This window comes from Python bivittatus, unplaced genomic scaffold, assembly GCF_059951505.1.
Source record: "Python bivittatus isolate LINGU-HERP-01145 unplaced genomic scaffold, Pbiv_v1 ctg000850_np1212, whole genome shotgun sequence".
Classification (NCBI taxonomy): Eukaryota; Metazoa; Chordata; class Lepidosauria; order Squamata; family Pythonidae; genus Python; species Python bivittatus.
Window position 1 is genome coordinate 25,534,340 of NW_028277112.1, and position 18,021 is coordinate 25,552,360.

An 18,021-nucleotide genomic window follows, 5' to 3' on the forward strand; every position below is an offset into this window, starting at 1 on the left:
CAAAATTCAACTGGTTTCCTAACTACACTTTGGGAAGTTCCTGAGTTCTGTTTTTCTCATTGACTCCTCCTTCCTTCATGATATGTCTCTGACCAGGCTCTGGAATATAGAGGGCTTGTATGCTTTTGATTCTATTGCTCTTAAATATCTACCCCCACTGAGGAACTGCTTCCTTCAAGATCTGGGCAGTCCTCCTCTTTGGCTGATTTTAGACAGAATCTAAAGGTACATTTGTGTCACGTTCAGCCCAAGAACAACAGCAAGATAGTTCAGAACAGTTTAGCTCCTTTATTAGCTTACACTAATAGACAGAATCTCGCCAGACTAAATGATCACCACAACAGTAACTATAACAATGAGGCCCTAGGGATGGGCCAGTCTCATTCTCTTAGCTTTCCCACACTCCAGCTGGGGACTGAGGAGGTGCTTCCCCTGGAATGTCTCTCCCCCCTCCTGGCAACCTTGAAGCTCCATTCCAAAACCTTCCCCACTCATGCCTTCCATCACATCACTCCCCTCTTCAAAATCAAACTCCCCCTCTGAGTTCTCGGAGCTGGACAGCAGCGGTAGAGATGAAAGCGCAGGTGTTGAGCTCCTGTCTGTGTTCCCTGGTGCCTCTCCCAGCTCAGGCAATTGGCTCTGCAAAACAGCTACAACATTAGTAGAATCACCCCCCTCCCCCCCCAGGAAATGCAACTCTGAAGTTGAAGGCTGCGGACTCTGCGCACCAGCCCTCTCCGACTCCAAGGCCCCCACCAAACCTTCCCTGAGCACGCTGTTGATGCCCTCCACTTCCTGTTTAAACTCTGGGGCACCAGGCAGCTTACGAGGCTTCGGCTTGCCAGGGAACAACGATGGAAGTCATGGACCAACACCGGGGCGTGCACATTCTTCGCATTCTCCCAGGAACACTCTGCCTCTGGATAACCCTTCCAATGAACTAAATACTGAATCCCCTTTCCCCCCCTACGTGAGTCCAAAATTGCTTCCACCTCGTACATCTTTTCCCCCTCCACTATGACTGGTGGGGGTGGGGGAACCTGTGTTCTCAAAGGACTTGGTGGGGCCTCCTTAACTAGTAAGGAGCGGTGAAAAACAGGATGGACCTTCATGGAAGGCGGCAGCTGCAAACGGAAAGCCACCTGGTTCATTTGCTGAAGGAACTTAAAAGGCCCCATGAACTTAGAGGCTAACTTCTTAGAGGGCCTGGTGGAAGTTAAGAACCTAGTAGACAGCCACACCTTGTCTCCTGCTGAAATCTAAGGACTACTCTGCCTGTGAGCATCAGCAGCCCTCTTGTATGCCTCCTTCACTCTTGCCAGCTGGTCCTTCAACAGCTCCTGAGCTGCTCTAAGAAAGTGTGCTGCACCAGGCACCTCCCGCTGCAGAACAGCTGTTGGCAACACCTGTGGGCTCACTCCATACAGCGCTTGAAAGGGTGACATTCCAATCAATGAGTGCACAGAATTATTATAGGAGAACTCTGCCAAGGGGAGAAGAGCAGTCCAATTGTCCTGGCTGTACGTGACGTAGCAATGGAAATGCTGCTGTAACACCTGGTTAGTCCTCTCCGTCTCCCCATTTGTAGAAGGGTGGTGAGCAGAAAACATGTAAATGTTGGCTTTTGGCAACCCAAAAAGAGCCGTCCAGAACTTAGACAAGAACTGACCGCCCTGTCACTTATTATTCGATTAACCATTCCTCAAATTTGAATATGTGATCCAAAAAAAGCTGCGCCATGGCTTGAGCAGAAGGCAGCCCCTTGCATGGTATAAAATGAGCCATCTTAGTAAATAGGTCCACAACACCATAATAGATGTATAGCCCTTCACCGGAGGCAGATCAGTAATAAAGTCCATTGAAACTGTATCCCAAGGCTTAGAGGGGGTGTCCAAAGGCTGCAAAAGCCCACCAGGCTTCCCGTGGAGACGCTTTGCTCACCTACACACATGGCAAGATGCAACATAGTCTCTAATGTCTGCAGCCATCTTCAGCCACCAATACTCCCACAAAGTCCTATGCAAATCTTTTCCCTTTTTTCAAAAGCTGTGTGAGAGGCTTGACCCTTTCAGCAAAATTCAGGATAAAAGGATAAACTTTCTGTAAATGTTAGCAAACCTCAGGAAATGCTGCATATCCTTCACATTACAGGGCGAGTGCCAAGACAACACTGCCTGCACCTTAGCTGGGTCTATTTGTAGCCCCTCTGTTGAAATTCTGAATCCCAAATAATTCAGTTGAGACAAATCAGATGCACACTTCTCCAACTTGGCAAAAAGGTTATTGTCTCTCAGTCTCTGCAGTACATTTCTGACATGCATAGTGTGCGACTCTGCATCCTCAGAATATATTAAAATGTCATCCAAATAGATCACAACATAAAAATTATGTCAGAAAAAATCTGATTCATGAATCTGGATAACACCGCCCCACAATTAGCAAGACCGAACAGCATTACTGTGTACTCAAACTTTCCATATCTTGTATCAAAAGCAGTCAGATATTCATGCCCCTCTTTAACATGAATGAAGTTGTAGGCATTCCTAAGGTCTAACTTTGTAAAAATGCATGCTTTCTGCAGCCGATCTAAAAGAGCTTATATCAATGGCAGTGGATAATGATCCCTTATGATGACCTTATTTAGTTCCTTATAATCATGGACGGTGTGCATGGAAGCTCCCTCGCTAGACCCTTTCCCTGAAGTCTGCAGGTCTGGCTTCTTTGGTACAAAAAACATGGGAGCTGAAGCTGGTGACTTTGATGGCCTGATAAAACCTTTCTTTAGATTCACATCCAGGTACTCCTTGAGAATAGATAACTCTTTTGCAGACATGAGATATTGCCGCTTGGCCGGGATCTTTGCCCCTGGCTTCAAATCAATTATGCAATCACAGTCTCTATGAGGGGGTAGTGTAGTAGCCTCCTCCCCTCCAAAAATGTCTCCAAAATCAGCATATTTGGCGGGTAAACCTCTCCCTCCATCTGGATGTTTCCCTTGTGAATGAAGAGAGTGGCCCCCTGTGCCTTGTGGTGCTGACAGTCAGGAGAGGAAAATGAGAGCATCCCCACACCCCAGTTTATAGTAGAGTTGTGAAGTCTAAGCCATGAGGTGCCTAACACCATCGCCACCTGTAAGGATGCAGTTACATAAAGGGGCAAAAGTTCTATATGATCGTTAATTGTAGCGGCACTATAGACTGTACCACCAGACCCGCCCTCAATGGCTGGGTGTCTATAGTCTCTACTTCCATGGGCTTTTTTAAATCTACTGTGGGCAACTGCCATTTCTGCATAGTTTGAATATCTATGAAGTTTGTGGTAGCCCCTGAATCAATAAGAGCCTCCAACTCTATCTTGCGGCCAGAATCTAAGGTTACTGTAGTTGGAACCAGCATAAATGCTTGCCTGCTATCTCCAGAATGAGCTCTCCTTAACTGCTTGATGCCCCCCACCCAGCGAGCTCTAAAGAGAGGGGCTCAGGAAGTTTCCCTGCTGTGGTGCCGGGGCTGAACCCGTGTGTTTAGCAGGGGTCTGCTCTATGCTCTTGGTCTTTGCTGGTACGTTCCTTGCTGGGCATGCCTTCAGCATATGCCCTGGGGCTCCGCAGTAAAAACAGGTTTGGCTCTTTTGCCTCTCCTCCATGGAAACTGCCCTCCTAGCTGCTCCAATCTGCATTGGCTCCCCTTCTGCTGAATCAGCAGCTGCGACGCAAGGAGAGAGAACTGCGAGAGGAGATTGGAAGGCACCATGGAGACTGGAAGCTAGATACTGCTTTAAGTCCTCCAGCCTGGCATCAACCACCACACAAAGCTGATAGAGATCATCCAGTGTATTAGGAATTCCCTGCCTTATCAGCTCACTCCGAAGCTCGGGGTCCAACCCCTCAAGAAACTGGTCAATGAGAGCCATCTCATTCCACTCGACAACCCCCGCCAACAGCTTAAACTCCATAATGTACTGCCTTGCCGGCCTGTTGCTTTGCTTGAATTTCCGAATGTCCTGACAAGCAGTGAGCCTCCGCATGGGATCCCCGAAATGCCCCCTAAAAGTCCCAACAAAGTTCTGATAGTTGTTGAGCACTGGATTTTCAGCTTCTATCAAGGGGGTCACCCACTTAGCAGCAACTCCCTTCAACAAGCTCAACACAAAGGACACCTTCATGCGGTCTGTAGGAAACTCCGCAGGTCTGCCATTCGTGAACAACTCACACTGCGCCAGGAAGGTTCTCGTCTGTTTCACCTCACCTCCATACTTCTCTGGCAGGCTTCCATGGGAACACAACATAACTGGCAGTCCAGCCGCTACTTGCTGACCGGCCTGCCCAAGTTGTTGTGCCAATTGTGCTATTGTAGTCTGTAAATTATTGATCTGCGCATCCACTTGTTGTTGATGCTGTAATAAGGCCACTAAAGAATTCCTCCCTCTTGATGGGAGTATGAGTCTGGCGAGATTGATGTCAGGTTCAGCCCAAGAACAACAGCGAGACAGTCCAGAACATTTTAGCTCCTTTATTCCCACACTCTGGCTGGGACTGAGGAGGTGCTTCCCCTGGAATGTCTCTCCCCCCTCCTGGCAACCTTGAAGCTCCATTCCAGAACCTTCCCCACTCATGCCTTCCATCACAATTTGTTTTACTTAGCCTTATGTTGAAAAGTTTTTATGCTGCTGAGTTGTTTTTATGCTTCAGTTTTTAATTTTGAACTGTTTGTTTTCATATATATATATATATATATTTATATATATGAAACGTATATCAATATATGTGTCTGTGTGTGTTTTCATTGCTATTGTTGTTTGCTGCCTTATGAGGATTTGGTCATGAAAGGTAGGATAAAAGTATTGTAAATAAATGCAACATGTATTCTTCGGAACTATAAAGCATGAAACCCAAAAAGGAAGTCTAGCACAGGTGGAGGAAGTAAGCTTATTTCTCTGCAACTTTAGTTTTCATGGAATGTGGTCTAGCAGTGCTTTTCCTACCCAATTTGAGGGCTTTTACAGTGAACATTTTGGAATTTAGGAACTCCTGAAATCCATGGTTCTTGTGCATTGTTTGCATCCAGTTTTTTTTTTTAATACATTTAATGTTCTGATTTTTCCCATGGTGTCTTTTTTAATGCAGTTGATTGGATCCACTTCAGTTATTTCAGTATGGTGATGCAACTGTTTAGAGAAATAGAGCCTTAAGAACTTTAATCTTAACAGTCATGTAAATCTGTAGAGAGGAACTGATCTACTTGGTCAAGAAAGGGAAAGGGCCTTGTTATATAAAGACTACTTCTGAAAAAGTTATCCTTATATTCTGGTCAGCCAGCAAACTGCAGGCTAGGCCCCAATTTAACTTCTCTCTGGGTGAATGTTAAAATGTGGTGATCAAACATCAGACATTTCTGGAAGTCCCTGATTATCTGGATCATTTTCAGTGACCTCCACACTCATATTCTGGAGGGTGATCAGTTATGATTTGTGCAATACATTTTGATAGCTGTTGTGTGCTAGTCTAAAACAATACCTTTATTCTGGCTTGCTTCAAAAGTACCAGATCTCTATAGGCAGCTATGAACTTTTGAACTTAGGGAGACTTCTGAATAAACATGATAAGGGATAAAGTAATCTCAGTCCCAGAATTCACTCCTCCACTGAAATCAATCACACTGTTTTAGTCAGTGGCCCAGCTGCTAGCCTTTTGTTTTTCTTAGCAAAAAGTGTTGCTTCTAATTCATGTATGGGCTCTGAAAATACATCTAACCCTTCCCTTTAAATTTTATATAAGTTGACTGAATACATAATTCATCATGTAACATTTGTTTTTCTTGGCACACTCTGTTAACAAGAAGAGGAAAAATGAAAGGGAAAAAAAAAGCTGGTGTTACAAGGATGCTCAGTCAATGAGAGAAAAGCCAGACAATGTAGATGACATCTAATAGAAACAGTGTTATTTTACTTCATTTAGACAGAGAAAAAAATGTGGAACAGAAGTTCTAGAAGGTGGAGTAATCAATGCTCCTGAGACTATATTGCAATCCCTTATGTAGCTTATTACTGTCGAAGCAGCGTCTTGATGTGTCAGGCTGTCACTTTGTTTGGCTACGTGAATTTATAGCATAATAGTGTTAATAGCCCATCTTTCTAGTAAAGGGCTGTACAAAAACCTACCTTTCTTTTTCATTTTTGCTTTCGAAATGGTTTCCATAGAGCATGAATATAAGGAATGTGAATTTAAAATTGGAACAAATAGACTTTTAAGCCAATGTAGTTTTCTGATATGCTCAAGGATTTTGGCATAAAAGGAGCAAGGCAGATTTTTAAAAAGCGTAGCTTAACTTTATTATACAGATCAAAATCTTCGTGGGTGATGGAAAGATTTTGATTTTTTTATTTACCATTATCTTTTAATCTATAAGCAAATAGTAGCAAAATTGCTTGTCACTTTACCCTGAAAAACATATCTTGTACTTAAAGAAAAAATAGATATTTCACCAATGGCCCAAATTTTGTGAAGGTAAATTTGTTTCTTGAAAACAGGGCTCTTATTGATAAATTTGAATGGTCTAAGCCTGAGAAATATAAATATATTAAAATAAAGCTTTTTATTTTGAACAAATTTTACTAGTTGATTTATATAAGTTTCAGGAGAAAAAACAGCATAGAAAATAACACAAAACACAGCAACAAGCCATTAGGACAAGGCCAGTCATAGTCTAGCATTTTGTTTTTCACAGTAGCCAACCAGATATCTCTGGGGTGCTTGCAGAAAAGAGGTGGAGACATAATCATCTCCACCCATTGTTCCATTGCAGCTCATATTTGGAGGCATGCTGCCTCCAGTTCAGAGGTGACACTGAGTCTTCAAGAGAATAGCCCTTGAGAGACCTGTCCTCCATGAATTTATCCAACCTCTTTTTAGAGCTCTGCAGGTTAGTGGCTATCATCATATCTTGTGGTAAGTAATTCCACAGCTAATTATGCACTGCATGAAGAAATGCTTTTTTTCACCTGGTTTAAGTCTCCTTCCAATCCACTTTATTGGATGGCTCTTGGTCCTAGAATTAGAGAAAAGGAGAAACTTCTCCATATTTTTGATACCCATATTTTATACACCTTAATCACGTCTCCCTCACTCTCCCCTTTTCCAAGCTAAAGAGTCCCAAACAGTCTAAGTGTTCCTCAGAAGGAGAAGCTTGGCTTATCCTTGTCTGCATTTTTTCCAGTTCTATTATCAGTCAGTCAATTTTTTGAGCCAATTTTGTGCCATAGCAATGATAGCTAGAAGCTGCTGGATCTGACCTAACTCTACATATGCTTAGTTTCAGGTATGAATATTTTTTTATTGGGTATTCATATTCTATATTCTTTCTCAACCTTTTATTTATTTTTTTATGTTTTTGGTCTATGACTGTATATTTTAAATAAATCCAAAGTAATCAATTCAATTTATTTCAATAAAAAAAAATCAGAAGCAACCAACCTCCCCAAAGGTAAAATAACATTTAAATACCAACAATCTCAAAGTTACACCAATAGGCATATACTACTCAGTAGAATTCAAGATCATTTCCTTGCAGATATTGACAGCTGCTGTGCAACACTTTGCAATATTAGGTGGAGCAAACATTTCCTTTCTTCTTTCTGATAAAATAAAGTTAGCATAAAATTAATTAGACCAACCTTGGCACATGAAATAACAAAGGAAAAATTAGGTTTCTTCAGCTGTCATTATAAAAGGAAAAATATAGCAACACATGAAGGATGGATTCAATTGCACTACAGCTGCAGGGGCAGGTTTGGCAAGCTGTAGGGACTTTATTAATCCCCTGCTGATGGTAAGATGTCAAACCTGGCCCTAAAGAATAATCTTTGTTGGAATGACTAAGTAAGTGATGTAATACAATTAACCAGTTGCCATATAGGATGCCCTGTTCATTCTCTAGTGTGCTCTGAGATCAAACTACTTTCATTTTGGTATGTCATGCCTAAAAGCCTTTCTCTGGGGATTTTACGGGCCTATATAAATTCTAAAAGTTGCAGAACATCTAAGAGAAGGTACATAATGAGGCTTTTCTAAATGTTTCTTGAAAATTTGAGAACTGAAACCAGTCCAACAGGATAAGAGGAAGTAGGCCTATGGGGGAATAATGGCATTTTAACTAGTAATTAAATATTAACAATCATGCTCTTCAATGGACCAGTTTCTAATCTCAGGACTGATACACATTTAGGTGCTTGAAATGCTGCTCTTATGAATTTAATTTGCACTGTTTCCAATGACTTATAACTGGAGAAGGACCCATCTGAGAAACCATAAAGGAACTGAGCTAAAAGTCTAGCCGCAAATAGTTACAAAGCTAGAAAAATGTATTCTATTTTTGTATGGAAGAATTTTAGAATACTTAGAGTTTCTTTGAGCATCTCGACTTGGGGCCAGCAACCTTTTGTATAGGAGCCAGAGGCCATGCTGCCACGATTTCCTCCTCCTCTGCCTCATGACTTATACCAGCACTGGGCAGGGGACTTGTTTCTTTACGTCCACCCAGGCAGCTGGTGAAGTTGTCATCAAAATGGCTACCCAAGGAGGCACCGCTCACAAAAACAGCCTAATGAATAGCTGTTCTCTCCTCTTGCAGGCTGGGTGGATATATTTCTTTTGGGGACTATGGGCTGGATAATTTTGGGTGGTGAGCCACATCTGTCCCATGGGCCATAGGTTGCCAACCCATGCTATAGACCCACAAGTCTATGTGTGGCTTCAGTAACCCTGACCTCTGAAACAGTACAGAAAGATAGTTAAAACTCCTCACTTGCACATTCTCCTACCCTATTGTCCTACTCAGCTGCTTAGGTCTTTTGGCAAAAGCCTTCACTTTAGTCTTCTGAAAATTAAGTGCCAGCTGGATTTCCCTACAGTATTGCACAAAGCTTCTAAGGGCTCCTCTAAGGCTACCTGGAGTCCTCAAGATAACAGCTGCATCATCCGTATATAGCAAGTGTGGGACATTCACATCTACTATTTTGGGAGGATGGAAGTTTGAATTTCAGTGTTTGCAAGTGACTTCATGTATATGTTGAACAAGGAAGAAGATAAAGAGTAACCCTGCCTAACTCTCTTATACCAAGATTTGACTGATAAAGAATCTTGTGGGTCAGATCTTACTCTGTACTCTCCATAAATTTTTTTGAATAAGAAAGAGCTGATGGTAGTCAGTATCAGTGACTAAGATTTTTCCTATTTTTTTTTTAAATCAGATACTGACTTAAATTCAGCAAAGGCCACGTTGAGGGAGGATTTAAGGTACCACTAAATTTATCAACCAGGCAACATAGAATGAAAACATGATATCTAGTGGGATGGCCAGACCTGAAGCTTACCTGTTTGTGGCTCAAAATGGCTCCCTTCTCCATCCATTCTTGCAATGTCTGTTTTAGGCACCAAGCATGAAGCTTGCTAATTGGTCAATAGTTAGCAGAATCACACTTTCCTGCTTTTAAAAGATTGGGACAATTATAGCCACACCCAAGATAGGGGCTTACCATTAACATTAGATTTCAGCATTTCAGGTAGATTATTATCACTGCCAGGTATCTTGCCTGAAACTGAGACTGAAACTGGTAGTCAGTATGGATGGTCTGCTGATCTGGCTGTACAACCACAGGTTCTCCCATCTGGGACTCCTGAAGAGATCTGAAATGGACTTCCCATGTCACTATAAGGATCTGATTTAATAGGAAAAACAAATTATTATTTAGCTGGGTGTGGGTCTTCCGGGCTGTGTGGCCGTGTTCTGGAAGTTTTGTTTCCTAACGTTTTGCCAGCACCTGTGACCGGCATCTTCAGAGTACAGGAGCACAGACAGGAGCAGTTCTCTCTGTGCCCAGGGTGATGTGACCCTTTTGTGGGTATTAGAAGACCCACAAGATTTTGTGGGTATTAGAAGACCCACACCAGCCATCATATGCCGGCCGTGAAAGCCTTCGACAATACATATTATTTAGCTGTCTAAATATGATGTGCCAAAATAACAAGGTTTGCTCTTTGACTTCTGAACACAGAAATTGCCACTGCCTCATAGAGGCCTCTTTTTTTTTTTCTTTAACTTTCAGAAGGAATGTCCACTCCCCACCCTACCCACAAGTAATGTGGAAGTGGCTATTTCTGCAAGGTCTTTATAACTCATCTTAGTGACTTAACATCATAATGGTCAAACTATCCTATTGATTTAACTGTTGAGCTCAATGTAAGAAAAGGCTTTGAATATGTATATTCAGGTATCTGGGAACCTGTCTCACCTGTTACTGAATTTGCATAATTCTCCATGATCTCTAGTGAGTTTAAAACTTTGAAAAGAAAAACTTTCCAGTTTTCATTCTACTTAACACATATAGTTCTTGCCCCATCCTGTTCTGGTGGGAATATCTACCTATGGATCACACTGAGTTTTATTATATTCTTTTTGCAATGGGGCAAACAGAACTCTGCACAGTATTCCAGAGGGCTTTACAGTACAGAAGCACTCTTTTATTTTCAGTCCCTCTCCAAGTCAATAAATGAATATATGAGAGGTAGACACATTATGTTTCCTTCTACGTAGCTTTTATAGTTTTTCCTGTTTGAAATTAAGCTTTGTTTAAAGGGCTAATCACATTATACATCAACACAAAATATTAAGCTATAGCAATCTCCCCCAAGTAGTGCCTCCAGGTATACTGAAATTATAATTCTGAGAATTTCCAGCATGGCCTTTGTTCCAGTGCATCTGGAGACCAAATTGGGGAAAGTTGAATTATATGTTTGGGTACTCTAGTTTAAGCCTGAGTGATTTATTGTTAGGAGTTGTGGAAGCATTCATTCTGCTGACTGCTGTATGGAAAAAAAAAATGTAGCATTGAGATTTCAATATAGCATGTATTGAAGAACAATAACACACACACACACAAATAATTTTGTTGAAGCTGATGAATTCTTGCAGAGAAAAGACATGCAAAACTTAAAGAAATAATATTATATGCCTTCTGAAATGAAAATATTCCTCTCTGTGTGCTAGCATTATGTTGAACAGACAACACAAACAATTCTACCCACACTTTTGTGGGTTGCTGGCCTACTAGAAGACATAAGAGTTATCATTTGCCTTTTCATATTGGTGTTGATTGGATAACAAAGTTCTCCAAGAACAATTTTTGTACATTATATCAGGGCTGTGTGGCAATCAGAATTCAAAAAGAAAAAGGAGACTTGGAACATGTAGAGGCACCCACATTGCATCATCAGCAACTCATAAAGACATGGCTTTTTCCTATGCTTTGATTTAAGGAATGCCAGCAGATAGAATATGTATGCCCATGTCTGCTCCAAATCACCTTTTCCTCTTCAAATCTAGATTGCTGCTCAGCTGTACTATGTATTTTGCCTAATTGAAGGCCTTTCCCCATTCTTGAGCCTTTTTTAGAACAATTGTTCTTTTTTATAAATTTAGGAGAAAGAATCCTTTACCTGTAATGTATAATTTGTGTGAAGGTCTCTCTAATTAAAAAGCAGACAATATGTTGTTACTGGATACAGCAAGGCTTCAGCCCAGAACGACAATATATATTTCCTATTGACTTTAGTGGGTCAATATTTTAAGACATACTCAGGGAAAATATCCATTTGTCTCTGCCACTGACAAACACAAATGCCGCTGTGAAGCAAATGACCATAGGCAAAGGACAGTAGTTCCTTATTGAGTGATAGTGCTTAGAATTCATAAATGCATATATACACTAAATTACTTCATACATTTTTGAAAATTCAACCTAATCCTAAAATCATATGATATCTATATTTTTTCACCTGAAGAAGCTTTGTATCCTCATTGTACCTCACAGAATGCAGAGGAAAAATCACCGTCCTCAGCTCACATGGTCCACATTCAGCTCATGGAGCCCTGGATAGAAAGTTTGTCTCTTCCTCAAAGAACCACTCAAAAATGTTTCCTCACACAGTTTGGGAAATGATAAGGAGCCTTGGAGTGATTGCTTCAAGCTTTTATTTGAACAGAGGCACAGATTGGACTATTGGAAACATTAAGGGGAATGCAATGGAGTATTTTATTTGAGTTCAATTCCCCCAGCCTTACCTACAAAATGATAATAAAAAAAAAACCAAAACTTTTAGAGCTTTATATTAACTCTGAGTATACCTGATGCAGTTCAGTTAATCCAATGCATATACAGTATACATATACCTAGTTCTGTATATAACAAACAATATTATTAAAGTTATCAACTCTCATTACATCTTTATCTTTTCATAAAGTTTTATGACTGCTTTTAAATTGAATTGAGGATTTCAGAATAGTACAGGTAGTCCCCAGTTTAAGAAAGAATTCCATTCCCAAGGTCTGTCCTTAAAAGTTGAATTTGTATGTAAGTCAGAACAGTATTATTGTATACTACTGTGTAAGTAGTATTGTGTAATGAACTTGAACCATTGTGTATTTAACTTGAATCACTGAGGATTTAACTCAAATTTTGCTACAATAAGCTATGTTCTTAACTATGGGTTATCCTTAAACTGGGCATTCTTAACCTGGGGACTACCCGTATACAGACAATCAAAGACCACTATTGTCAAAACTCTCAGTTGATCCTTTATGGTTTCTACTGTATTGGGTGACAATTTCCTCAATATTGGAAATCCCGCAGAGAAAATATTGTGAGAATTTAGTTTTAATATCTAACATTAGACTGCCAAAGATTTCTACAAGAGGAATCTGTAATTATTAGACTGGTCTATATGTTGTAACCATGGCTTATCAAACAACAGTCCAAATACATCTGGAAAGCACCAGTTTGGAAAAGGGTAATCTTGACATTTCAGTGTAGCTTATACTATGATTGTTACATTGCGATTTTCAGAAAACCATGGGATAATATATTTTCTGACTTTGATTAAATCTGAGGTCCATAATTAGGTACTAACCTATATCTATGTATTTTATTTTATGCATTTGAGCTATAGAGACCATCTCAGAAAAAAGTATTTAAATGCATAAAATAAAATATATAGATATAGATTGTCTTTCGAAATAAACCAATTATGCTCAAATACAGTTACAAAAATATAGAAAAATAACAAATATGTAATATAGTAAAATATGTGCTGCTTTAGTAATCCATTAAATCAATAACAAGGCAATGCCCTTTTAAGGGTATAATAATTTTAGATAGTGAGATTTACTGAAGTTAACAAACATTTTTGGAGTCTAGAGACCATAAATTATTTTGTTGCCTATATTACTGAATAATAATTTTTAAAAAAATAACCCTGAATTTGAGTTAGAGGTTAGTGAAAATAAAATTGCAATGATTTTTCCCATCCAAGTTCACAGACTCCCTGAAATCTATCCACACATCCTTAAGGTTCTGTGGACCCCAATTTGGACCCCTTGAGCTACATAGTGCCTATCCCTACTTTAGAGCAATAGAGATGAATCTGAAATGAAATGTGAATCTCAGCTCTGTAAAAGAGAAAAACTCACTGAGGAAAACTAAGTGGCAAAAGAATAAATACTACTTCAGCCTCTTAGCATCTTAGCCTGTACCTCTTTTAGCAGTAGAGGTCTGGCAGTCTCAGACCGTCATATTTTATCACTACAAGTGGGACCTGTAAGAGACTGTGGAATAGAGTACTACTGTTTAATATTCCAGGCAGCCAACAAACCACATCCTTTTCTGTTCCCTTAACTCCAGTCTTTCTATTTACTTTCTTCCTTTCTTCTCAGATATAGGGGGTGTTGTTCAGTGAAGACTTGTGTGGCTGAAGTATTTTTAGACAAGCAGGCTTCCAAGTTGTTTCTATATTCCTGTAACCTTTCATTAAAGGATGCCCTTGTGAGTATACATAATGATAGCACCACATGTGATGATGATGAAAGGTCACTTAAGTACATTTACTTAAACAACATTGGCTTGGTTTTGTTTTTCATTTTTGCATTCTGTGAAGAGACTGACTATTGTATGTGAAGTTCCTTGGCACTGTACGCATTTTGAAAATTCACCAAAGAGGAAAAAATGCATTTGGTAAAAATTTTTACCAAGCTTTTTTAAAGGTCACAAACTGGAAAGATCAGAAAAAATCTGGACAAACCTACTGAATGGAGAACATGGGCTCCAGCATTAGCACACTGGAGATTGTTGTCTGTGCCATTTTAATCTCATGCAGCGTGATTGGAAATCCATTGTCGATTTACTGCACAAGGAGATGCATCAGTGAGAATTCACGAACCTCATTCATACTTATAGTCAACCTTGCACTTGTCCATCTTCTACACAACTTGGTGGTGAATGTATGGAAGATTGTTTATGCATCTGGTGTTGGGTTGGATTCAGACAGGTGCAAAGTTCTTGTGTTCTCAACGACCTTTACTACTTCTCTTGCCATATGGTTCACATTATACATTGTTCTGTTCTTCTGTTGTAAATTGTGTCGAGTTGTGCATCCTCCAGCTGAAGCTATAACTGCAGAGCGTTGGAAGTGTCACTTGGTCCTAGCTGGTATTCTTTGGATTGCTGGTTTTGCAGTTTGCTGCCCATTTTCACTTTACACAGGAAAAACTGGCAAAGTGTATAAGGAAAATGAAACTTACCAGCAAGTCAGCAGTTTCATCTATGCTGAATGTAAGACTGAATATAAAAATTATCAAGTGGAGTTTTTCTATGGAAAGTTATTTCTAGTGGCTATTGATCTTCTTCCACTTCTAATTATGCTCCTTGTTGGATTCCGAATAACACACCTCCTTTGGGAATATAAGAAGGCAACCCGTGGTGGCATATGGATTGGGCGTGATACTAGTGAAACTGAGGTTGTCAGAGCATGTAAACTTGTTCTGTTATTAATATTGGTTATTACTTCACTTTGGATTTCTAATTTTATCCTAAGTCATTGCCTGAAGAATTTTCAATTTAATTACTTTGTACCACCTGTCCTGACAGTTCTATCTTCAGGATATTCAGCTGTCAGCCCTTATCTCCTTATGTTGATTAACTACAAAGTAATAGTGAAGGTTAAGTGTTTCTGTTATAAGGCTGAGGAGAAGAAAACAATTTCTTTATTAACTGTATGTTCTTCTGTTGGTATTTCTCCATATGCCTAGCAACCACAATTTGGTTTTTTTAAAAAGTATCTTTGAGTATACAGAAAAGATGATGTGAGAAGGGGAACAAGGATGTGTTTATATGTACTGTTATCATCTTCCCCTGCTCTCCCATGGCTTCTGAAGACTACAGTGAGAAGAATTTTATATGGCCAAGTTATTGGCTCTAGCAACTATGTTTATTTTTATGTGTTTTAAATATTTCTTAATTGTTCTCCTCTTTAAAAAAAAATACAAATTGCTCACTGCTCACAATATTTATTACAAAGCAGTAATTATATTTAAAAAAACAGTGGAGGAGAGCAAAAGAAAAAAGAAATCATAACCCTACTGCTCTAAAAGCTTTCAAGAATTTAAGTATCTTAACATGTCAGAAGGTTGAAACAGAGAGAAGAGACTGGATGGATTTCCAGATTCAGAGATCTGTCTTTTGAAAACTATTCAAGTTAATGCCAGCACTTTGAATTGAGCCCAGAAATAGACTGGGAGATAGAGCTGATTTATGACATTCGGATGGCAACCATTGCATTTTGTATAAGTGATTGTTTTTTTAAATGATTTTCAGGCAGCCCCTAAAAACATTGACTCACAATAGTGTTAAGTTACTATAGTAGTGTTAAGGAAATGGCTAGATGTAGGTCCAATCTCACTAGAAAAACTATCACTATGTCGAGAACAGTTCAGACATAGAGCCACGACTGCACAGTTGTCGCAGAAAAGAATAGAGAAAAGAATAGTCGGCCAATCTTTGGCCCTCTCATTCTATGCAGGTACCGCTTTTTATAGCAGCAACTTACAGGGCTCCTAACAGGAAAAGAATGAAAAAAATATATGCAGACCACTTACAGCCCAGTGACTAAATGGGGAAGGGGAGTTAATTAAAGAAGTGTAAAATAGATACTGCCTGCTCAGTGGCTGTTAGTAATTAGCATAGTTCAACAATATTGCCTTGGGCGTGTGCTAATTGATGGAAGTTACAAATATCATTGTGTAACATTTTTGCAGACTAAATTATCACCTGTTATCTGGCATTCTTCTCTTTGTTCCACTCCCGCAGACTTAGAGGTGAACTTTCTTGCTCTTCATGGTATTTACATTTGGCAGACAGCTTGATGCTACTTTGTGGTTGTTCCAGAACTGAGCAAGATCATGTCCATTATTTAAAAGCAAGCGAGTAAACAAACAAGGCACACATCTTGCATAATATCATGACTTCTGACTAAAGTCTTTGGTTTCATTCTGCTTCAAAATCTAAGTAGTATGACCCTTTCTGAAGTCGTAAATGAACTCCTATATATACAGTATATTTCTATACTACCATTAGACATGCATTAGGATCAAACAAAATGTCACAAAAATTTGTACCAACCCATAAGAAATAAACAAATAGACGAATAACCTTGTTATGTTATGAAAGTTATGAGAATTAGTCAAAATACTATAAGAGTTTACAAATGTTTGAGAACTAAAAACTTTATATAAAGTTTTTAGTTCTCAAACATTTGTAAACTCTTATAGTATTTTGACTAATTCTCATAACTTTCATAACATAACAAGGTTATTCGTCTATTTGTTTATTTCTTATGGGTTGGTACAAATTTCTTCTAGGCTTACTCTATGGGGTGGGAGGAGAAGAGAATTATAAATTTTATTATGTTTTCAAAACAAGTTAAAATACAGAAAAATCAAGAAAAAGGAAGGGAAAAGAAAGAAAAAGGAAGGGGAAGGGGGGGCATAAGAAAGAAAAAGTAGCTTCTACCTTTCCTTGGGACAGGTATAGATACAGAATATATTCGCTTCTTACTCTAATATCTAAAAGTTTACATAGTAAAAAATAGTTTTTAATTTATATAAAGTTTTTAGTTCTCAAACATTTGTAAACTCTTATAGTATTTTGACTAATTCTCATAACTTTCATAACATAACAAGGTTAATTAATATTAGATTAGGAATCTAATATTCAAGATTCCTAAAATCAATCTATTTGGATAATACATATTATTTATACAAGATATTTCTGTAAGTCTAACATCAATCAGCAAATCCCAAAATCAAAGTTGGATTTTTTTGAGTATCAAGCAAAAAGTCTAAGAGTGGTTTCCAATTAGAAACAAAGTTAGACAATGCCCTGTCTTTGAGGAAAGCAGTGAGTTTCGCCATCTCCGCCAATTCCATTAATTTCAATATACATTCTTCAGCAGTAGGTATTTGTAAATCTTCCATTTTTGCGTGTATAGGAGTCTCGCTGCAGTTATCATATAAAGAAATAAATTTCCATGTTGTCTTTCCATTTGTTTATCCATCATACCTAAAAGAAAAGTCTGGTTTCAATTGCAAGTCTATTTTCAAAATCTTTTGAATCAAAATACATATGGGGAGGGGGGAGGAGAGAATCTTAGCACTGCTTTTATGTTATAAACTATATTAGGATCAGTCAAAAAGCTGCAAAAGAGTGTGCAAAGATAAATATTGTAGGCTGAATTATTGCTCCTATAAAACAATAAAATATTTAATATTGCATTTTTTTCTTTTTAAACTCAAAGTACATTTTTAAATCACATGTAAAATAATTAAAAATCATAATGTGCTGCAGTTTGCTTTTCAAATAAATTTGCACTAAGTCATACATTATAGAAACATCTTACCTTTCTAATTTTTGTGACATTTTGTCATAGATATTTGAGACTGACCCTGGATATTCAATACATCTTTATAACAACATTACTTGGGAATAACTATTGCATTTCTCACAAGGAAACCCATATTTTTTACATTACAAAAAATTCAACTGGTTTGGAGACAGTTTTGAAAGAATAGATGGACTGTGTTCAGACCATACATGATTACTCATTCAGGACATCTATACATTTAAGTTACAACATGAGAAAGT

At 38.8% G+C, this 18,021-nt stretch overlaps 2 protein-coding genes across 5 annotated transcripts in view; both read left to right on the plus strand.

Annotated features, from left to right (window-relative positions):
- Positions 1 to 18,021, plus strand: part of SNCAIP (synuclein alpha interacting protein) — a 158,835-nt gene that overhangs the window by 75,285 nt on the left and 65,529 nt on the right. The gene's annotated exons all lie outside the window — the stretch shown is intronic.
- LOC148213791 (uncharacterized) lies at positions 14,142 to 15,131 on the plus strand. Its single transcript, XM_088130193.1, has one exon. The coding sequence runs from the start codon at positions 14,142 to 14,144 to the stop codon at positions 15,129 to 15,131; it is 990 nt and encodes a 329-aa protein (XP_087986319.1).